This window comes from Drosophila sechellia, chromosome 2L (genome assembly GCF_004382195.2).
Source record: "Drosophila sechellia strain sech25 chromosome 2L, ASM438219v1, whole genome shotgun sequence".
Lineage (NCBI taxonomy): Eukaryota > Metazoa > Arthropoda > Insecta > Diptera > Drosophilidae > Drosophila > Drosophila sechellia.
Window position 1 is genome coordinate 269,970 of NC_045949.1, and position 23,517 is coordinate 293,486.

Sequence of the window (23,517 nt, forward strand, 5' to 3'; positions counted from 1 at the left end):
ATAAGCGCACTTAATCCATCTAAGAACTGGACTCGCCATTTGTATTCGGGTGGCCATATCCCGGAACGGTACGTGGTGGGGGATCAAGGCAATGCCTTGCTGAAAATTCCGTTGAGGGCATACGAATCGCAGACTTGACCACGCTACCTTAATACGTAAAGAAAACCCGGGAGCTCAGTAATAAATCGCATGTTAATGTAATTTTTAAAATTTATTTTTTATATATTTATTTATCATCAATATCAATAGTTGATGCTTGGGTGTTACTTGCTGTTGTTGCTTCTTCTGGTTGATGTTGCTTTTGTTTGTTGTTCTGCAGTTATATAATAATTTTAATTACGAGTAATACTTACAAATTAAATATGCAATATATGTTGGTTGTTTGTTTTGCTTTCTTTTTTTGTGTGCCTGTTAATGTATCAAAATAAATTGTTCTCGTAAAGTGCGGATCAAATTTGTCCATAATTCATTTACTCAGCTGAATAATTATACAAAATGATCTAAATATTGAATTGCTGCTCATCAAGCGTGCAAGATTCATATTCTCGGGCTTCTCAATTACAACAAAATTGATTTAATTAAAAAATTCTATTTTTCAATAAACACTTCCCACCTGTTAGTTACGCGCCAGGACTTGCATGTTGGTGTCTGTGGTTCTTGGGACACACAAGTGTATAATAAAACATACGAATTACAAATACAAGAGTAAAATATACGCTTGAAAGATTGATTTGCGCCAATAGCATTCCATTCCTTTCACATTTACTAATTACAAAATTAAAATGATAAAAATTACACGTCGCTTTCGGGGACACACATAGAGAATAGAGAGTTCAGTATACAACATATTGGGGGTGGAAGTGTGGAAAATGGTTTAGTATGAGACGAATACATGGTGCCTTACTATATTAAAAACAGTTAAGACATGCGAGTCATTTTAAGATTATGAATTATGTACAGGTATCATATATGTATAGAGACTGCATGTGCCAGGACAGCGCCAGAAACCCAAGTATATGTGTCTCTACATTTTATGTATGGATAGTGTTTTGTTTAAACATTTTTCTGTCGCTTATCAATTATATGTGTTAGCAATAATTTAAACGGAAAATCCTCGTCGTGCAACAGCACTTTGTTTCTCTTGTTACAATTAAATTATAAGCGCTTTTTAATTATGATCGTAATTATATGAATAATTAAGCAGCCAGAGTAAGGGACACTTTTGACTTATCAAGCACCATATAAGCAGCAGATGAAACTTGAGTAAGCCATGGGTAAGGCGCTCTGCCCTCCAGTTCAGACGGAGTTGCAGCAGTGTCGAACTGTATGGCGTTGAGACAAACCCAAATCCGTTTTCTCCAAATTGGCTCCTAATCTCTATATATAGATTATATATGGTTCTTATACTTTACACAACTTTAAGCTTAAGGGATCTAGTGGTAACAGTTAACCTAGCATTTAAATTTCGCCTCGATCTCGTTTGCATCCGCATCTGCAGCTGGTTTCTCATCATCTTTCTGTCGTTGATTTTCTGCTCCGGTGACTTGTATGTATTCGCCGTGTTGGCTTCTTCTCTACGCGACTTTCTCCGGCCCTTAGGATGGGCCGTGTCATTCTGCTAGCGCTGGCGCTCGGATCTGCGCAATACTCATTCGTTCCGTTCCTCCGCTCCCGATTCGCTTCCAGTTGAAAGATTAAGCGTACTGGCATCTGCCGAAGAGCGTGTATGACGAGTGGATCGCAACTCCCGTCGCTTCTCAGGCGGTTGTCCTTCCACGGAACCAGATCCTTGTTCGTTACCAGACCTCGGACGCTTCAAGCGGTTGGAGGAACGTCGATTCTCTTCAGCCGCCGCTGCAGCTGCAGCCGCAGCTGCCGCAGAACTGGAGGATGAGCCACTTAGATTAGCAGCTGAAGTATTTTCAGCTGTATCCAGATCGTCCACGCTTCCGCCATGACTACTGCCTGGATTGGCAGCGGTAGGTTTTTTGAGTATGGGCTGTATAATTAGCTCATCGGCTTCTTCGTAGGGCGGCGGTAGCTTCGCGGCATCTGCTGCATTTGTTATGGTTAGCGAAATGCGCGACTCGGAGCGTTCGGAACGCTCGCTGCTAGTGCTGGCTCCACTGCTAATGGGAGGAGCTATGGTTATTGTAGTTTGACTGGGCAGATTAGCTGCCAGTCCCGCAGCAGCTGCTGAACTGGAAGAGGACCCTGATCCGCCTCCAGAGGCATTAAGGGGAGTCAATGTAACTTTATCCTGTTCCGCAGACATGGGCGCTGGTGTAGAGCTGCTACTGGAGCTGCTTCCGCCTCTTAGACTCTTTTCTATGCTACTCATGCTGGCACCAAGATTAAGGGGTAAGCCTGCCGCAAGGGCAGCAGCGGCCAGTTCCTCCTTTGTGGGGTGTATATCCCCACGTGATCGTTTGGAAAGCGCCTTCTGCTGTTGTTGATGCTGTTGCTCTGCGTCCAAAGCCGCAGCATACGCCGCTGCTGCAGCGTTTGCTGTACTAGAGGATGCAGATGATCCTCCCGCCGAGGAAGTGGGTATCAGCGAGATTCCTGAACCCAGACCTAAGGTCTTGGTATAATAGTCCATCTGTTGCTTAAAGGCATCCTGCTCACGCTGTCGTTTCGAAGACGAGTGGCTAGTGCTTGCGGAGGCAGAAGAACCACCACCACCTCCAGCCGAGCCACCAGTTAAGCCAGCCAAACTAGCTAATGAGCCTGGACCACTAAGAGGAAGGGATCCGCCAGCAGCCGCCATTGCCTGTGCAGCCATTTCAGCTAAAAATGCCTGGGGGAAATCGCTGGACATGCCAGGAATTTGTGGTAATTGAGCTGCCGCTGCTGCAGCGGCTGCTTTCGAGCTCTTACTAGAGGAAGTGGATGTTCCCGTATTTGATCCGGATGTTGATGGCATTTTGCCTTGTGAGAATGCTTGAAGCGCGGCTAAATCAGTTGGCAGAGCTCCTCGGGCTAAACTTTCAAACCATTTTTGCTGTTCCTTGGCCTGAGCGTTGGCTTCATTTGCGGCTTGGCTGCTTCTCTTGCTTGTAGATGTGTTACCTCCACCAGAAGAGCTCGGGGTTCCTGAAAGAGGCGGCATTCCCAGAGAGCTCATCAGACGCGTTGCCTGCGCCAAATCCATGTTGCTCATACGGCTCAAGGATTCGAGAAGATGCGGATCCGCTCCTGGCATAAGTAGACTACTGAGTTGAGCCATGTCTGCTGCTGTGGGTGTGGTTTGGGACTGATTTCTGCTGCTTGATTGCCTGCCACGTCCTGATCCTGATGCTGAAGTTGAAGGCGTGGTTACTGTGCTAGCTCCACCGCCCATGCTGGCCATAGCATTCATCAGACTCGCTGCTGAGTTGGCAGATGCTGTGGTATTCCTGGACTGACTGGATTTTGATTGCGACTGATGCGACTTAGACTGCGTGGAGCTCGTATTTGAGGCCGAGGAAGTGGCTCCATTTAGCAGGTTATACTGCTGAGCCAACTGATCGTATGCGGAACCAAGTCCACTAGATCCAAGGGAATACGGATTCAGGCCACCTAGTCCCATGGGCGGATACAGCAATGATGGATTCGGAAATAGGAATGGAAATCCGGCCGCCAATTGTGATGCAGAAGCAGCTGCGTTCTTTCCCCCTGATGCGCCAGATCCCGCAGTGCTTGCGCTGATAGCAGCTGCCAATTGAGCAGCTTCATTTTGCGCCTGTTGTTGCTGTTGCTGCTGCTTCTTTTTACTAGCCGAAGACGATGACGAAGTGGCGGATGATTGCGACTGCGCCTGGCTCTTGCCGGATCCCGCTCCTCCGGATGCACCACTTAATCCGCCAAGAGTTGGTCCGGCAGCAGCCATAAGCGCAGCCAGCGACTGAGTGTCCATCCCTGCAAGATTACCCAATCCTCCCATTCCTGCCAAACTGGCAAATAGGTTCATGTTGTTCAGGTTACCTAGTCCAGGAATATTACCCATTCCGGGCATTCCTCCAAAGGACATGGATAGCAAGGGATTTTTTGGATCAAATGCAGCAAGAGGATTCTTGGGATCAAATGCGCCCAGTCCAGGAAGATTAGCTAACAGGCTGGGATTGAGACCGGCTAAGGAGCCAAATTGTAAAGCAGCTTGATCCAGTGCAGCTGATGCCGCAGTTTGTTGGCGTGAATTTTTCTTGGAGCTGCCTGAGTTCCCTCCCGCTTGCGATTGAGCTGCAGATGATTGCTGGTGCTGTTGGGTGTGGGACGATGATGAGGTGTTACTCGAATTAGATGACGGACGACCCCCATGTGATTTCACTGCCGAGGAGCCGTAGCTGCTCTCCATTGATGGGGGCTTTGGGGACGGTGCTGACATGGGATTCTGCATCTGCTCCAGCCACTTTGGATCCACTTCGTAATTGGGGTTCTCCGTAAGCCTAGAGTATAAAAATATTATTATATCAGAGATTAATTTGTTACAGATAATTGTGTTAAGGCTGAATATTCAATTTTTATGAAACACTCACCATTGCATAAGTCTCTTTAGCTGCGGCGCTTTGTTGCCTCCCAAGCGTTTGCCTGTCTGTTTATTGATCACTGGTACGGGCTCCTCTCCGGTCAAATTCTGAGGCCCGGGCATCGAATGTTGCTGTTGTTGCTGCTGCTGCTGTTGTTGCTGTTGCTTTTGCAGTTGGGCTGCACTTGAGGATTGTTGTGAGTTTCCCTGCTGGCGGTTTGAGCGCCGACTATTGCCACTTCCCGAACCACTTGCCCCGCCTCCTCCCACGTAATCAATGCTGAGCTGGTCACCCAGTGGACTTGTCATGTCTGAAAGCCACTTGTTGACCTTGACGTCGTGGGGTGAGTTTGTTGAAAACTTTGAACTGATCTTCATGGCTTGTTCCATCTCGGCTAGCATGTTTTCATAAGCCTTCCGTTGAGCGGGCGGAAGGAACTGCATCATCTTTTGCTGTTGTTTGAGGAACGTCTGAGGGTCGGTGGCCATTGTCTGTGCCAAGAGGGCATTGAGACTGTCTTTGGATGACAGACCTCCCATTGACATATTCTGCAGGGCGCTCAAGACGCTGCCGCCGGCTCCTCCGCCGCTGGCCGACGAGCTTCCTCCTGTGCCGGATCCGCTGTTGGACGAGCCGCTCTTTGATTCTGAAAGACAGATACAATCGATTAGTGAAAAATCCTATTAGATGGATGCCAATCTTCGGCTGGTGAAAAGGTAAAAGCGCAGAGACTCAAACTCACTTCCAGGCACTGTGGTAACAGTGATAGTAAAGGGTTTCTGATTTGACTGCTGGTTGGACGAGGATTGAAGGTTTGCTGGAGTCACCGATACGCTTGGCGGGATCTGCGGTTTCTTTGATGATGGTAGCGATGGGTCAGGGAAGGTCTTTTGTTCTTTAGCCGCCGATAGGCCGAGCACAATCTCGTCCAACTTCTTCCGCTTTTTCTCCTTACCAATAACAGGCTCTTCAATGGTCTGCAATTAAACAAAACAAAGGTGTATGTTGCCTTGAACAATGTATGAAAATTTTTACTCAATTTAAAACTTACGCAATTGTTTTTCTTCATCAATTTATTAAGCGTGTCGTCTAATTTGCTCTTGCTTCCCATCGAGGGAAAAGCGGAACTTAAAGCAGCATGTACACTGGATTTCTTAGATGGCATAGAAAAGTCCTGAACCTCACTCAAATCAATGGCTCCCGAACTGGAAGCCGACTTAAGCATCTCAGTCATATTCATTTTAGGCAGGCTGTTAGAAACATTTTTTAATAAATATTTGTACAATGAGAAACCTAATGACCTATTTTATTGAACTCACCTTGATGAAAGGTCCATTGGTGCACCCATTGACGGAGGAGGAGTCTTCAGGGCGGGGACAGCTGGCTTGCTGAACTGTCCGGATGATTGTCGCGAGAGCGAAGCATGTTGATGAGCTGGGGGCGGCTGCATGCCACTCAAAGCAGAAGAATTACCACCTCGACCACGACCAGAGGAGCCACTTAAGGCCTCCATGTTTGCAATCTCACTCTCCCAGTCTTTCGGCGCCACTAAAGTTGAGATAAGGTTAATTGGGGTAAACAGAATTTTTGTTTGAAATACACTTACTTGTAGAACTGTTAAGCAGAGCGTGGAGCTTAGCCCTTTCCGTCTCCACGTCAATGGCGATGTGTCGTTTGCGCTTCTTTCCCACTCCAGACCCGGCACTTGGAACGCTCAATCCGCTCACTCCACCGGCCGAAGAGCCAGTTGCTGCACTCAGAGACATTCCGGGAAGCAGAGACGATAGGGAGGTGGCATTTCCACCTGCCGCAGCTGCCGCAACGGCCGCTGCCACAGCAGCATTAATGCTTTTGGCATCCAAGCCAGGTAAACTGTTGGAAGAAGAGGGCTTTGATTGGGTGACCTGGGGAACTCCCGAGGAAGTGGATGCAGCGGACGCCGAGCTGGCAACTTGCTGCATGTGGGAGGTCTGCAAGTGCTTTGTGACACCTTGGTCGGTCGTTATGGTAATGACATCAGGTGTTGTGGAGCGACGTTCCAAACTGCTCAAGTGAGGAATGGATTCGTGAAGGGCAATGCTTAGATCAGTGGCCCCCTTGCAGGTTGCAAAGGCACTGTATTTGCTATCCACAGGCCAATTTCCTGATTCGACGCAAGCGACAATGTGCGCAATACGGCGTTCTAACGCAAAATCCTTAAACCAACGGATCATGCACATTTCAAGCTTTGGCTTCTCTAACTTTTGCTGCTTAACAGTTGCCGGTTGAATTACTTCCAAATCCGGAAAACGGGCTTTAAGTTCTGCTGCCTGCTTCTTGCATTCTTCTTCTACTGCTTTCTCTTTTTCCTTCATCACCTCGTCATCATCGGGATCTGAAGGACCAGCCACTAGGTCGAGTATGTCTTGGTCGCCAGTGAGTTTTTTGGGCACAGCTACTTCGGGTTCGAGGGCAGTTTCAGATTTTTCAGAGGGCTCTGATTCTAGGCTCGATTTTTCCAGTTTTTCCGTTTCTTCTTTTTGTTCCTCAGCCTTTTTATTTGAGTTTTCACCCTTCTCTTCTTCAACCTTTTCAACAACCTTGTCTTCACATCCCTTTTCGGGCGATTCCGATTCCCCAGAACAGTTTTCTTCTGTATTAGAGGCAACTTCATCTGCCTCCATTTCTGACACTTTACCATCAGGAACTACAGGGGAACTTGGTTTTTCTTCGGAAAGTTTCTTATCCTCAGCATCACTGCATTTCTCAGGCGCACCTTCCTTCTCCTCACCATTTTCGGCAACGGGCACTTCCTCAACTTCCATTTTTTCTTCGCTAGGTTTGATATCTTCAATTTCTGGAACTTCAGTGCTTGATTTATCCTTATTTAAATTTGTGGATTCGTCTAGTGCTTCCTTGTCCGTTATTTCTGAATTAAAATCCGCGTTATCCTTTATCTTTGTACTCTCTTCAGCATCTGAATTTTTATCTTCGAGAATATCAGCAGTATCCTGCTTTTCAGGACTCTCTTCAGATTTAATTTCTTCTTTTATGGGAGTAACCGGCGATTCTTTCTTGATGACACTCTCATTAGTCATGAGCTCATCATCAAGGTCTATGACCTCATTCTTAACGGAAGCTGCCTTTTCTGCTGTCGCCTTTTCAGTCGCCGCAGCTTTTTCAGTTGCAGCAGCTATTTCAGCTGCCGCTAACTTCTCCGCCTTTTCAGCATTAAAAGCCTCCAGTTTGATAGTACGTTGAATCTGAGCTTCTAGTTCTCGAATAAAACGCTTCTCTGACTCTCCAAAACTAAAGTTTGGATCATTAAAGATAAAGGTTTCGGAGCGATAAAGTCCATGCTTGAGGACGGCGGTAATCAATTCCTTGTCGTGTCGACCAGGCTCCCACCAATCCGGTGTATCCGCATTCTTGGTGCAGAGTTTTAAGCGTTCCTCAAGCATGGGATTCCGAGCGACTTCTCGCAATTTGGCAAGAACTTCTAGGCGATCCAGTATGAGCTTGGCGTGTTCCTTTTCGATTTCTTCGATGATGCCTTCTAAGCCGCGCTCCGATTCAGTGAGCTTTAAACCCGCCTGTCGTTTACACATGGCCACAAATACCTTATAATAGTCTGTCAGTGTTTCATCGCTTTTTCTCTCTAGATGAGCCATCTGTTTGAACTTGGTCCAGTCGGGCGAAAGGGAACTTCCATTAGTGGAACCCATAGATGTTGAGAGATGTAGGTCCACACCATACCCAGTGAGAACTCTAAGAAATTCGTATTCTTCCCGGCGGTTCCATTTTTTTGGAATGAGCTGCAGACGTTGGGACTCGCGCTCCTTCGCCGCCAGTTCCATCTTTCCCTGTCGCTCCATTTTCTGTAAAAACAATTATCGAAAAAATGAAATATTTATTATAAATAAAACACTTATAAATGTTATCTTGCAAAAACTTGGTGCAAGTTTGTTTTTTAATTATAGAATTAACATCTTGTTATAGTTTTGATCTTGCAATATTTAACTCTCGTGAAAATTCCTATAAATAGCCCCAAGGGGACAAAGGTACTGCATGTATCGAAACTTAGTTTGTCTGACCCCAAATACTTAAGGTGTTCGTCAATTTCCACAAAATATATTGGTTAGAGAATTAATACCCACCTATGTAAGTATAAAAAAAGTTTTAATTCAATTTGCAATGCAATTTCATTACGAATATTTTCCAAATTTGTTTGAAAAAATATTTAAACGACCCTTTGCCATTGCACCACCCTTCACTGCGTCCCCAGGGGTTGGGCTCACCCAGCGCGACTGTGGTGGCGGTGTTGTGGGGTGGCCACGTTACGACACCTTCCCTCATCACTATAATCATCAGCACATAGCAGGCTCTTGGCTTTCGAATTACACACAAATTTTTGCGAAAAGCAAAAAGGGAAAGACAAAATGCGAATGGCACGCGCATATAGAAAATAAGAGCGAGACAAAGGTTCAAAGAGAGAGGAGACCGAAACTGGAAAAACAATAAAATCATAATAATAAAAGTAAAAAATCCATTTTACACCCCTAATAACGCTTCGGCCGGAGGACAGAGGCCAAATGGCGACAGAAACAGAGAACGCGACGTGGAATAGGAAACACGGCACAACCAGCCCGCCGCACCAAGCAATGGCGCTTAAAAGTAAGGGGTACGCAAAGGGGATTTGAGACAGAAATGGAGACAAACAAATGAATCCTGCTGTGAGACCAATTGCACGCGCCGCAGCCAGGGAAGTTCATACACTTTAACTCCAACCCACCCACGTTTACTTTATGCGCTATTTGGTGCGTCGGTTTAAACTAAAAATTATAGGTGGCACACACTGCTGCAAGGGCTAGAAACAGAAGCAAAAGACACGCAAATACACAAAATTCTAAGCCGACCTAGTGGCCATTGGATTTATGGCTGCTAAATATGCAGTTCATTCCAAAGTCTTAATGTTTTAATTGGAAAAATATAAGGAGTAGATATTTATGCCATCCTTTGCTTGAATTTGCATTAAATGAAGCGATTGGCACTACAAGTTTGTCGTCTATAATAGAAAATTGGCATAAATGTACGTTTAAATGCGTAACCTAACTGAAAACGTAATGGAATCCTTCCTGGAGCGAATCCAAAAAATTAAAATGATGCCAAGTGGCGCGCAGGTTGGCAACTCTGTATACCGTGTATCCTTGTGATTCCATGCCTCTGTTTGTACAGCTAGACCTCCCACCCCTCCTAACCAACCTTTGCTTGCAGGCTACGAACGATGGTATAACAAAATCCGAAAAGGGGACAAACAAAAACAAACGACAAAAGAAGATAACACGACAGCGACTCGAGGCCTCTTCTTTCTTCCCTTCTCGCGTACTATACATTTGGCTCTCGCTCGCACTCACTCCCCCTCTCTATCACTCGTTTTCTCCGCACTGTTCCGCCGTCGCATTTACACTACAAAAGTGCGAGGCGGCTTGAGCGATTGATTATGAATGTTAGTAGAACCGATGGCTATGAACACGGCTATAAGCTTGGAGGCGGTAGGTAAATAGCAATAGGTTGAATAAAATAGAGAACGGGGTGCAATAAGCAGCCGCGCAAAAACGAATTTAAGTGAGTGCACTTAAAGCGCCAACAAATAGATATAACCGTTGCACACAGTGGTTTTTAAGAAATCGATTAAGAATCGATCATTTAAATAATAATACTTGAAACTACATTGGCCTACAAAAATTCGTTTCATTACCACATTAAGATTCTATCATAAAACAATTGAGTAGTGAAAAAAAAAATTATTTCATTTTTTGAAACGGTTCAGTGTGATCCTGCCTTACCAATAATGATGCTACTTGCAACATGGAATTCTCTCTTTCCCCTCACAAGCGCACACAACTCAACGGAACAACTTCCCAATCTAAACCCTTTTACCAGTACAAAGGGGCAACGTGAACGCTTTTTGTTCATGTGAAATTTATAGGCTTAAATTTATTGTTTTGCATTTCCACTCGCTACAGACCGAATTACGAGCGAGAGGGCCAACTGATCCCCCTCCTCATCGTCTGTCCCACTCTTCTTGGGTCTCGTTCACTTTTTCTTGACTTACTGCTTGCACACATTCTTTGCATATTCTCTCTGCATTTTTGCATTCTCATTTTAATTAGGAGATGCATCATGTCCATGCTTGCAATTTCGCATCGAAATATTTGTATTTTCTGCTTTTACCTCCAAATAAATGCCTTTTCCATTGTTTAATGTTGGCGGTATCGTTGTTGCAGTTGATGCTGCAATTTGTGAAGATTTGTTAAGATGCTCGCAGAACGCCGAGAAGCTGCTGAAGTCCATGGGTTTAATAACCTCCATTTTCGAACACACGGTAATATCACAGACTCACTGGTAATCAACAATATACTGGCAAAATCGAAGCCTTACGAATTCATGATTATTGATTTCAATTAAGCACTAATTATCATTCATTGCGCCTCAATGACAACTATTTGCGTTGTTGTTGTTGCCTCTGCAAATATATTATTCCATTTCATTTGATTATCACTCCCTCTTCCTCTAGCGCACTCTCTTTCTCGCGATTTATCGCGTTTCGTTTTCCCCGTCTTGCTTCGAGTTTCCACGAGCACTTGGACTTTTTACAACTTTACACCGCGGCGCTCAAACAAATAATGAGCGGAGCGCATTGCGGACTAAAATACAAGACACACTCCTCACACACACACACATAGGTAGGCAAACAACGGCGATGGCAGCGGCTAAAATCGAATGCGAATCAGCCAGCAAGAGAGACTCAGAAGAGAGGGAACGCGGGAGAGTAGGAATCCAAACAATCGTGAGATTAAGTCAAACGCTGTTTTGGGTGAATGTGAATATGAATGAGGTGGGCTAAAACTGAGACCGACATTCAACTCTGAGGTGAATGAGCGTCACTTGCAATAGGGGAGAGCGACAGAGAGAGAGATGGAGAGAGAGAGCATCGACTTCGGCTTCGCGAGAGACCGACTCATGGGAGGGCGCGGGCAGAAGCAACGTAGATGCGATTGTGACTGTGAGCGTGCACTGGATGGACGAGTTGAAGAAGAGCGTCCACAGCGGGCACATTGTGTCAACTGTGTAATGTAAGCAAAGAAGCAAGGCAGTAGCCTGCCGCACACTTACTCGCACCTAAACTCAAGCCCTGGAGCGGGGAGAGCACAACACACGGCGGAATCGGAGGCAAAAAAAAAGCCAAGGCAATGAAACAAATGTACCACAAAAACTGTTGACGACACATAGAGAACGGCATAAAAGAGCGAAAGAGCGAGGCAGCCAAATGGGTGGAAGATGAACGGGGTAATGACGGACGGACGCAGGACAACGAAAAAAAAGGGATTAAATAAAATAATAACAGCAGGCGCAACAACAGCGCAAAGCAAGGAGAAGTAAAACCATGAAATGGATTAATTCGAAAAGCAGGTTCAAATAATCTTTCAGGAATTACACTTAATACCTAATCGATATTGAGTTCACCTTCGTTTCCTAATCCATATTTTAAGATATCTATATCAATTAACAATTTTTATCGCATGATTAGAAATTCGATTGCCATATGCATGGTTTAATTACTTCGACCTTTGGGCTATACATGCGGCAGCAACACACTACTCAGACAGGAGACAGGGAGAGAGAGCATGAGGGAGTCAGAAAGCATGAAAGATGGAAGCAGGGCCAAAGTGCGATAAGCACGTAGCCAGAGCAAAAACGAAACGAGATTATTAATCAATCCGCAAGATACAGATGCAGATACCACATGAGTGAGTGAGCCCGTGAGTGGATATCGCACACACCGAAATGCATGCATGAGTGAGCAGAGCGGCTACAATCGCACAATCGATATGCGACAGAGACATATATATATATCTTCGGCAATGCACTCACTCACACCAACACAATTCTTGCGCAAGATCAGCGAAGAGGGCAGCAGGCCACTCTTCTCTATCCTAAATTGGACTAAACTATATCGGAAAAGGGAAAGAAAGTAAGCAGGGTGCTGGCAGGTAGAGGAGTCGGCTCTCAATGAGATTTAAACTTGACAAACCATTCGGCATATTGGTTAGACATCGACTTTTTCAAATGGTTTATGAGTGACAGGTGTGAAGTGAAAAATGCGCCGGCGTGGCGGCTGCATCCTCTGAATGCAGTGACTACAGAGAGAGTGAGAGAGCAGCAATGGGATCTAGCAGCGACTGTTAGGATCGCGCGCACAGTGGAGTGTCCGAGAGCATAACAGAATATAAAAAGTTCTTCAAAGAAAGATATCACTCAAAAAGTCAGCATGGCAAAAACAAATTTTTTTCTTTCAAAATTTTATGAATTTAACCTACGCATCAGAAAAGTTCCGATTTGCTCCACTGTGCCCACTTAAGTGGCAGCGAAATGCTAATAAAATAATAAATCGAATGGCAGCACCAACAGCAACACCACTAAAAAAAAGAGCAACCGCAGCGGTCAGCAACAAAAGCATCCAAGCAAGTCGAAGGTGGGACCAAAGATGGAAACAAAAATAATGGCAAACCCGCACCAGTCGAATCACACGCACAGGAGGATAGCCATCAACTTCTCTATGTTAGGTGTTCCAAATGCACGTTACGTTGCAACTGCAAAAAGGAATCAACAGAACAAAGCAAAAAGTGGGTTTAAGCAAAAGCAGCAGCGCACCGTGCAATGGGGCGACCTTCCCGGAGGTCTGGGGGAGCAGAGGAATGGGAGTCCAAATGAGCACAATTAGGCGTCTTTATCGAATTCTCGCGGTATGCGAAAGAAGAGAACAGGAAACCGTAAGAGGAACAGGTCACCATTATCCCCGTCTCCTTTTTGCGCTCAATAATTCAGTCCGTGAGAGCAGTAGCCGAAACAGTGGTGTCAGAAGCAGAAGCAGCACCAGCCACCCCCCAGACATTTGGGTGGGCGCATACGAAAGAAAAAATTATACATTGGATAAATCCAGAAAATGTAAAATTACAAACACACATTGCAGACATCTAGGGAGCGGGACAGAGATAGAGAGTGGCCTCACTCTCGCATGGAAAACTAATACATACAGCGAGGCGGCGGCAGCGCAAGTACAGCCAACGTAGCTAGGCAGCACAACCACCCGATGATATCGAATGGCCAACAACAACTACAACAACAAAAACAGCAATAAAACCAAGCCGTCCACCAACGCCACTGCTTACGTCGCGGCAGCCGCAGCAACCATCGTCACCAAAGAACTCCAGTTCGTCGATACAACAACATCGGCAACGGCAGCAACAACCACTTGGCTTTGCTCTTCTTGCTGCCGCCGCTTCTTCCGTCCCTCCACCATTACCGGATTGTTTCGCTCCTTGTACTTTGTTGTTGTTGTAGGTTTGATTGATGGCGCGCTGCCTTTACCGCTGCCTCTCTGCCTTTTCTTTTGATAATGCCAACGTCGGCCATTCAGCGATGACCAGTTGTAGGGGGAATTTCCCGAATCTGGTCTTCTAAAATTTTAACATTTCTATAGCCATGGCATAATAATCGAATGTATTGGAGCGCAGTATCGCTTTCGGCACCCTTATTCAAATCGATACCGGTGGTGCTCGGATATTCATAAATAAGTGAATATGAAATACCAAAAATCGTTCTCATTTGGCTTTCAATTGGCGCATCTCTAGCCTGCCAACACAGTGGGATTGCTGCGAATCGAAGAGGCAGCTTGTACAATTGACTTCGGTGCTTTGCCTTTTCCCATATGTCGCCCCATGCCTTGTGGCCAACACGTTGCGGGTTCCACTGTGTTGCGGTGTATCTGCTGATGCTGCCACCTCAAGGGGCAGCAAAAGGCGAATCGGAGGCAAGGAATCGAAAGCAACGGTTTTGCACTAGACAGTGGATTTGAGAAGGAGTTCGGTGTGTTGCTGTTTTGTTTGTGCTGCCGGGTGTGCAAAGTGGTTTGACATTTCCTCCGTTTTGGCCGCTCATTCGCATGCCCATTCCCATTCGCGAGATGAGATAAAATGCGATGAGAAAAGAGGACAGGGCATCCAACGAGAGGACCATCTGAACATCGTGTGCACCGCATTCGGGTTCAATTTGGAGTGTATGTATTTCTTTTATTTTGCATAAATTAGGCATAAGTGTATGCTGCCGGTTCTCAGCTCTGTCGCTGCCTCCTGTTCGTTTTGTCGTTGCTCGCTTTTGATTCTTCGTTCAGTAAGGACCACGCAACACACAAATGGGAGGATACATAGCCGCACGGCGAGTTAACAAAATGTTCTCATCTAAAACTTCAAAACCCCACTGTGGGATTGGGTATTGACTTCGTCATTTATTTAGGCTGATTCCCAGTATTATTTTCGTGTGCCTTCTACACAAGACCATCGCAAAGTGAGGATGTGGACAATGGTTAAAATGGGTATTTTCATTAAATTTCGAGAAAAGCTCTTCATAACAAATTAGCACTACTGCTAGAAACCCATATCGCAGAGTTCGCACTGTTTTCTGAATAGTAAAAGCGAAAAACCAAATGTTTTCCTCTTAATAGTACACAAAAAAAATGACTTAAAACGTCACCCTTTAAACAAATGGGTTAGACAAAATGTAAGGTTTTTGTTTATATTATGATACTTTACGAACACATGCAGGTTAGTAAGGTTAATAGTGTTTTGTGTAGTTGCGTGCTTTTTTGTCAGTGTTTTTTTTTTGTTTTTTTTTTGTTTTTTTTTTAGGTTTCGGATTGAAGGAGTTTATTAAAGTGTTCATGGTCTATTAGAGCCTCAAGGGTGGCTTTTCTGTTTTTGCTTTAGCCACCGAGTTGCAGTTGAGGATTAATTTGAGTGGGGGTTGCTTACAAGGGCAACGGGATGATTGTTCGGAATAGCAGTGTAATTGGTTATAATATAAAAATGTTTTATATAGAGAGGGGGGTACTCATCACTAACGTACATTGTTCATGCTGACCAGGTACATGGCCAATTTATTGATGTCCAAGTTGGCCAGCTGGTTGACATCTGTGGTGTTGAGTATGCTGAGCATTAGGCTTATGTCGGCGGCGGTTGGCATAGCTGGCATGACTCCCGCTCCGCCCATGCCCACCTGGCCGGATCCACTACAGGATCCCCCAGCACCTGATGCGGCGGCGGCCGCTGCTGCGGATGTGCTGGCCCCCTGCGATTGCATCAACGCCTGAAGACTCCGGCCACTGGCATCGTGCTGAGCAGAGGATCCTATTCCGGACCCACCACTGCCGGAGCCGCTCTGCAGCTGCATTTGCATAGACTGAAGGGTGGGAGTGGTGGGTACCGACAGCGGCGGTGTCGATGAAACCAATGCCTGGAGCTGTGGGACAAATGTGACAATCACAGAGAAAGAGTTGGTGGAGTTGGTAACTTTGCAAGTTCAGCAAAAAGGCCAGAAAACATGTCACGGATTCAGGGTAGTGGCTGAGGATGATTTTATTAAGATGGTCTTGATGGTAAAGAAATTAAGTGCAATCCTCTGTCAGCGTTTTACATAGTTTAGTTTATCAGCTGTTGGCTGCTTTAGTTAATGAATTTTTCTTATTTATAGCTTTTGATGCTTTGGGTGAATTGAATTCGGTTGCATTTTTGGAACCGCTTCTTTGTCCAAGTCAATGTCCACTGTCCGTTCTGTACGCTAACTACGGTGCACGGTTCGCAACTAACTACAGCCAACAGCTAAGCAACAAAACTACATACTTCTAACATTGGACACTACAACATAATCATGAAACGTAGAACAAAAAATGTAAAATTATTTAATTGTCATTTGGGTTAGGTAACAGACAGTTTCGGAAGTTATTTAATTTTTAGATTTTTCATAGTCGTTAATAAGGGTGTGTGACTATAAATCTCAAAGATAACAATTTAATTTGAAGAAAACGCCAATTTTAAAATATCGCTAGAAATTGGCGAAAGAAAAATAAAAGAAAATCGAAACATCGTGAGCGTGACAGTTCTCAAGGAAACTTGCAGCGTTTATAGTTTTCAAGATCTCGATGTTAATACGGACAGACAGACAGAAACGTTAAATTTTGCCTGTTAGATACTTTTTAACGAATTTAGTATACCTTTATACTCTGGGTGTAAAGGGAATTTAATATATGTATGTTCTCTCATTGAAGTGGCAACGAATGGAGATGATATGATGAAAAGGGTTGGTATGTGATAAAGGCTATTGCACCTACCTTTGCCTTCTGCTGCAGTTTTAATTCCTCTTTCTTGTAATTCCTTTGATAGGCAGTGATCACCCGCCGGAGACGCGTGTTGAGGTCCTGCATAGATGGCCACATGGTAGTGGCGTCCTCGACGGCTGCCACGGTTGGCGGATAGCTGCCGGCGACGCTCTCCTCCTCGTCCAAGCCTAAATGTGAGTTTGAGTTAGCATGGTCGGTGGTGTTGTTAGAGTTAGCCGCTTTGGATGATGGATTATTGGTGGTGGTGGTGGTATTGGTAATGGTAGTAGTAGTAGTGGTGGTGGAGATGTTTGTGGTAGCATTGTTAGTGCATGATTCCGTTTTATCGCCTTCAGCTCGGGCAATGGCAGCGCTATCCTTTTTGACTTCCACAGCAGGAGCATCAGCAGTTGACTCCTTGGTTTCCTTTTCGTTTTCTTTTTTCTCCGATTCGATGTCCAATTCTCCGGCATCGCCAGTCTGGACCCCCGTCCCCTGAGCTTTTCCTGCCGCCTCGGATAAACTGGAGTCGGCCGGATCGCAGGAAACAGAGGCTGAGACTTGTGCGTCATTTTTATTAATTTTAGGATCTGATGTATTTGCCGATTCAAGAGTTGCTGATAATGCGTCCTGCTGGGCGACCGACACATCGAGATCGCTGCCTTTGCCCGGCAAGACTTCGGATTTGGATGAGGATTCGGAAACGGTTGTGGCATCATTTTCGCTTTCCGTTTTGTCGTTTCCGCCGCTACCATTTTCACTGCTGCTCTTACCAGACGAACTAGGACGCTCCGGGTCGAGAAGCGAGTCCTTGTTATCGCCCCCGGTGAGTTTGGTAGAGTCAGAGTCTTTGGTCGTTGTAGTGCCGTCATCGTCCACCTCGTCGCCATCATCGTGCTTCGAATTTGCATCGTCTTCGTTTCTGTGGTTCCAGAAAAAGGGTTTGAAAGTTAGTAGCAATTGACTGGAATTCACAGATCATATATCAGATGCAGGCCATGCCCAACGCAGTTAAAACGTTTATACTACACTGAGAGAAAATTCACAAAACACACGCACACACACACATTCAGCGCAATGTCAATGGATCAATGCATTCAATGTGCGCGTTAATGGAAGCCCCGTAAGTTCCGCTGTTCTGAGAATATTTCGTTAATCTTTATGAAGAAATTATACGGCGAGAATTCGATGAACAAGCACAATTATTTTCAATTTGGATTGAAAGTACTTTTTTAATTGGATTTGAATAATTTAAATTAAATCTAGTCTTTATTAAAATTCAACAAAACAATTATTGTGATTTATGACCATAACATTTGATGGATAAATAGCACTGTCTACCAAATTGTAATCTTTAATGTATTATTATATTAAACGCTAATAGCGGAAAAAATGTTTGAAGCACATTTCAATGCCAAGACTTTCAGATGAATGCATGTGCACGTGGGGAATGGGAATGAAAATGAGTTTAAGCAAATCCTGCATGTTCCTTCCATCCAGGTCGAATTTGAAGCGTATTTTTTTTAATTTTAGTACTTTTGTGTGATGTATATGAATTACTCAATGGCGCTTATGTGTGGTTTATATCTCTTTTCATTTGTTGCTTTTTCTATCCGGCGTGTTGAAAAAAACCTCTATATCAATTATCAAATAATTTCACCAAAGTTTTTGCTGTTAAAACGGTTATCAATTACCATGAATATTAATGTTACGTGTGTGTGCAGAAGGTACACGTTGAAATATAGATTCTTTAGAACACACCAAATTAATTTAGAATTGATTGTTTTCATTTTGAAGACTTACATCGGCAAACTCGTGACAGCCAGATCGTCACCGGCCGCACCGGCGCCCACATGGGTGACAAAGCACAGATTGGGATCGGCGCGCATTTGACGATACATTTCACAGCCATGCTTGTAGGTTCCCACCAACAGGCTCTTATCACAACAAATGGGATTCCACCATGAAGATGGCACTTGATCTGGCGTTGGCGGCGGGCGAATGGGGAGTTCGCTACATATGATCGTATCGGTCGATGAGTACATTCGATAACATTCAAATGTGTTTGGTGGATTGGGGAAGTTGAGAGATGCGCGAAAAAAGAAATGCGTTGTTTAGTAAAAATTCAATTTTTTCGGTTCAACAATTTTTTGTATGATGTTAAATAAAACAAAAATAAAAAATGAGATACCATAAGAAGAAATAAAGTAAAAATTTTAACATTGTTAATTGCCAATTTGTACTACAGATTTACCACTACAAAATGCAGAATCATACAAAGCAAAATTTAAAAGGTTAGTTGAGCTTCTTGATGGCTTGTTTTTTGAATTTGGTATTCGTATTAAAAAATATAAATTAATTATTTAATTGCATGAATAACTTGGCGGTTTTTGTATTATGAGGAAGACTGCACGTATGGAGGTTAATAAAGATGTTGGTAGCGTGAATTTCCCTATTCGCCAGCTTTTTTCTTAAAAGCGGAAAACAGCGTGCGTGCAAGCGAGGGCGACGAGCGATGGCGATCGATATCGGTGGTTGAGGAATATATGGGGATATTACCTTTCCAAATTCAGATTCAGTGCCAACTGCTGCTTGGCCCTCGTACTGCTGCAGTTTTTGGTGGTTATATAATATACGTATAGATATCGCAATGAGGTCAATTAGGTATTTTTAAGGTTTGTTAAACGAATCGAAAAGATACAAAACACAGCGATAGAAGAAGAGTCGATACGCCGAAGATTAGTTGGCAAAATATAGAATTTAAATGTTGTGGTTACAAATGAGCAGAATCGTGTATATAGATGTACAAGTGTTAACATTTTAATTGTCAAGCAATCGAAAATACGAAGAGAGTTGCAGTATAGAGATACATAGCGAATAAAGGAGAATCACATTCCACCTGACACAAAGTTCTATAAAAAAGGTTAATAATTATTTAAAAAAAAACACAAATTGGCATTAGATAAAAGGCTATAAAGTATCTATAACAAAAAGGTTAAATTAAATACAAAATTAATGAAAACTCTTTTATAATCAGCCAGTCAATCATTCAATCAACAACAACAACAACAAACAAACAAAATGATTAATGAATGCCAAGTGTTTAGCAGGTGACTCCGAGTGCCACGCCTACCTGATAGGCGTGTTGTCCTTTATCTGCTGAACAAAGTCGCCAATGACCTCATGTTGAATATAATAAAGCATCCTCACGCGCAGCAAAACCCTGTAAATATTTACATTAAGTAAACAAAATATATGAAAATAAAGGGAAAAGAGAGCGAAAAAATTTTTTAGCAACAGTCCATCTCAAATTTGGAAATAGCTTATAACGAGTTCGATTCCACACGACTCACTTATTGGCGTGTCTGCCTAAATGCTTCTTGTAGGCGCCTTCCAAGTACGCATCAGCGTCGTATTTCTCTTTCTTGCTCCAGTGATTTGGATCGTGAATGCTTGTGACCGCCGCGGCCACGGCGCTGGCATTTATGCCGCCGCTGTCCTTATCTGACCCATCCAGCGCACTAGATTTGTGAGCCGGAGTTGTGTTTCCACTATTGCTTCCGGATGCAGAGCCCGGAGCAGGAGTAGACACTCCTGTGGATTCTTTGTTTGATTTTCCTCCGTTGCGACCTGTAAAGCAAAAGTAGTGTTTACACATTAGTATATTAATATTTCTCTAGCTGCCTTCAGACTGATATATAATCTAATCTGAAGGGCAACAAAGCTCTAAGTATCAGAAATGTAAAATCAAAATGAATTTACAGCACTATCGGATCTCTGATAGTTTAAAAAATGTATGTTTCTGAGGGGTACTCAATATAATTGGCTATAATTTAAAATATTTTCCATACATGAAAATGATACACAAGGGATATGATATGATATGATTTTATGAAATGAACCACATATTAAAAATTAATTAGTTTAAAACTTTGAGATATTATGTATCTTTCCTACAATGTTAGCTTTTTAGTTACACATTTTTCATCTCAACAACAGCAAATAATACATAAATTAGTAGTAAATTAGAAAATGTTTTAGGCTACTCTATATAAAAAGTTAATATGAATTTTAATGGATATGTAAGTAAAATGTTATATATTATGTACATAAAAAAAGTAACAGATTTGATATAGTAAAAGGCATACATTTGCATGGCAACAAAACATACACGCACTTCTTTTCGTCGCGTCGCGTACATGAGTCAATAATTGATGTCTCTGTTCTGGTTCAGTCTTTGTTGGGTGATTTGATTCGATATTTAAGTAAGTTTTCACGGAGGAGAGGCCATTAGACAGTACACAAATTAAGTTATATTCTTGCTTTCAGTATCTGATATTTACGGATACAAATAGGTAGAAGGACGCAATTAAAATGTTGTAGAAATTCCAGAGCCCAGTACAGATAGCGTAAAGAAATTTTTGTACAAAACGTGTTTGCTAATTTTTTCTTGTAGACCGTTTCGTTTATATTACTTTTGTATTGATTTTTTAAAACTCTCTACGTCCGTGCAGCAGTTGGAGTGTGCGTAAATGTATCTTTTACCATACCTTTGGCATTCCTACCTCGTGGCACCAAGTTGTGTAGGCCACTATGATCCCTGCTAATCTTCTGCACTTCCCCGTCCTCTGTAGGTGTTATCAAGTCCCAGATGAACGTCTTGATTTTCTCATCACCCTTGTAGACCTGCAGGCAGTAGAGAAGCTGCGAGAATAGAACAATATTAATGTTAATGCTTTTGTAAAGTGCGTTCTATAAACTTTGTGTATATTTATATGGTTCAGCGGGTTGAGAAGAAAGTTTTTACTCAGCGAAAACCTTGAGTTTTCTCAATATTAGCATGGTTGGTCATCATTTTTTTGCACACGTTTATATTTGGTTTAAGTTTCATTTAACTTACTATAATGCGAGCACAATCCTCGACGTCTACATCACGCCAACCTCGTTTGAATTGTCCTAACTCCAAAAGTTCCGACCACCGGCCCCAACTGCAAAAAAGTATTTACCAATGAGACTTTTGTTTGTAAAATATAACTGGGTAAACTGAGTCGTTTTATTGTACCAATCTAGTCATTATATACTTTCCCTTTATCACCACAAAGCCGGTCAATATATATATATATTACACACAAATTCCATAAATTATTCCTTAACGTAACTGGTCTCATGATGAGCACGTCAGGACACAGCCTTAAAACCGATACGCAGAGCAGACGCTCGGTGAAATCTCATCCAAGCAAACTTCACGTATTCGAATATGCTGCTCCGCAGGACTTGGACGTCGTGGCTATTATCTACAAGTACTATCTGGAGGACTTTCGCAACTTTACGGAAGAAGAGCGTCAACTGCGATTGTCCAGTTTGGACGCCATCGACATGCTCCACACTATAGAGCAAGTGCATAATGATGTGGCTACTTTAAGGCTGGAGAACCACATAATGGTCGAATTCCTCGAGAAGAACGATCCAAAGTTGTTATTGGGATTGAGACAGCGCCGTACTTCCATTCTTAGAAAGTTGCAAACAAAGCGAGGATCGGCGCAGGGAAGTCATGGCATAAATAGCCGACACTCTAGCTCCAAACGCTCGATACCAATGTCAGTGAATCAGCTAGTATCCATTAGTGGCATATCTGCCCCAGAAAAGCGACGTGGAATGGACTACAAACTAAATTTTAAGGCCAAAGCCGAAATGGCAGAGAAAAGAGCGGCTGAGGTGGAGAAGCGGGTCGCAGATATTGAAAGAAACGGTGGGTTAGTTGCATTTTAGGTCTCGTTTTCAATACTCATTCATTTACAATCTACTTTTTAGCCATGACTGAAGTGAAACAGTTAAGAGCCAAGATAGAAGAGCTGCGTTTTCGAAGTGAGGAAACCATTGAGACGGAGAACAACTTTATGCTCCACTTTTTAAGGGATGAGAACGATGTAGCCTTTTTGGAGTCTGCAACCGAGCGACAGATTGAACGGAAATTACGCAAGTTCACTTCAAATTGGTTTAAAAATGCACGCGCTTTACTAGGAACGATGAAGTTAACCATAGTATCGCTTCAAGAAACATGTCAGCAGCATCGGGCGGATTTGATAACCAAATCAGACCTGAGTGGTATCCTGACGGCTGTAGATTTTGAAAAACTTATTATAAAGAGAACCGAGCTGGTGAATCAACTGGAAGAAAAAAACATCCACATGGCGGGTCTTAAAGGAGTCACAGGAAAAACGTCCTTGGCCATGACTGAGGAAAAACAGGCCATGATGAACTTGGAAACAGAAATGCGTACCGTTCTGAATAGAACGGATGAAGTCACGCGGGCCATTCAGAAACTGGAAAAGGAGGTGGCCGCAGTTCAAATGCACAATACCAAGGACTACGTGACTCTGGATGAGTTGAGAGCGCAGCTCCAGGACTATGAGGCCCCCAGTGTCAGCGAGTATATCGAGCGAAAGGAAGAGGCCCACGTTCTTGAAAAGGAAGAAAAAATGCTGCAGAGAAAGATCTACATCCTCAATATGAAGCTCAACAATGCCATACGTCGGCGAAATCGGCTCGAAGAAAATTAAATTGTGGCATTTTAAGTCGTTATAAACTTACCCAAAGGAAAGCAGTCCCTTCTCCACTTTAAAGCACTCAGACTTGGCCCAGTTTCCGTATTGAATTTCCTCCAAGCCCAATGCAGCCAAAGCATCCCGTTCTCGAGGAATGTATTCATCGTTGCCCTTCTTTTCACGAGCACGATCTCGCTTCTCCTTGCGGCGACGGGAACGGAGTCCTAATTGGATTTAAATGATTAAAATGGTTTACATAAGAATTTGTTTT

At 43.6% G+C, this 23,517-nt stretch overlaps 2 protein-coding genes across 11 annotated transcripts in view; one reads left to right on the forward strand and one right to left on the reverse strand.

The window, feature by feature from the left end:
• Nucleotides 1-438: 438 nt before the first annotated feature.
• Nucleotides 439-23,517, reverse strand: part of LOC6617219 (mucin-19) — a 39,261-nt gene continuing 16,182 nt past the window's right edge. The window contains exons 4-18 of one of the 10 annotated variants that reach the window (XM_032727750.1): nt 23,293-23,470; nt 21,602-21,689; nt 21,252-21,405; nt 20,055-20,331; nt 19,835-19,924; nt 18,505-18,714; nt 17,475-17,623; nt 16,714-16,889; nt 15,453-15,845; nt 6,115-8,365; nt 5,828-6,056; nt 5,560-5,758; nt 5,251-5,485; nt 4,518-5,154; nt 1,649-4,427 (exon numbers count right to left, since the gene is read on the reverse strand). In XM_032727750.1, coding sequence (XP_032583641.1) covers nt 1,649-4,427; nt 4,518-5,154; nt 5,251-5,485; nt 5,560-5,758; nt 5,828-6,056; nt 6,115-8,365; nt 15,453-15,845; nt 16,714-16,889; nt 17,475-17,623; nt 18,505-18,714; nt 19,835-19,924; nt 20,055-20,331; nt 21,252-21,405; nt 21,602-21,689; nt 23,293-23,470 — 8,045 coding nt within the window. Of the gene's footprint in view, nt 4,428-4,517; nt 5,155-5,250; nt 5,486-5,559; nt 5,759-5,827; nt 6,057-6,114; nt 8,366-10,721; nt 11,153-15,452; nt 15,846-16,713; nt 17,624-18,504; nt 18,715-19,260; nt 19,309-19,834; nt 19,925-20,054; nt 20,332-21,251; nt 21,406-21,601; nt 21,690-23,292; nt 23,471-23,517 lie in introns of those variants that run through there. The other 9 variants (XM_032727751.1, XM_032727745.1, XM_032727747.1 and 6 more) reach the window with 9 other exon arrangements.
• LOC6617220 lies at nt 21,770-23,294 on the forward strand. Its single transcript, XM_002041511.2, has 2 exons — nt 21,770-22,450; nt 22,513-23,294. The coding sequence occupies exons 1-2, from the start codon at nt 21,868-21,870 to the stop codon at nt 23,259-23,261; spliced, it is 1,332 nt and encodes a 443-aa protein (XP_002041547.2). The 5' UTR covers nt 21,770-21,867; the 3' UTR covers nt 23,262-23,294.

Bases quoted from the DNA above. Each gene is read 5' to 3' on its own strand.
- LOC6617220 (XM_002041511.2), top strand. From the start codon at position 21,868: ATGATGAGCACGTCAGGACACAGCCTTAAAACCGATACGCAGAGCAGA. The intron at 22,451-22,512 runs GTGGGTTAGTTG...TCTACTTTTTAG, and splicing joins CGCAGATATTGAAAGAAACG to CCATGACTGAAGTGAAACAG.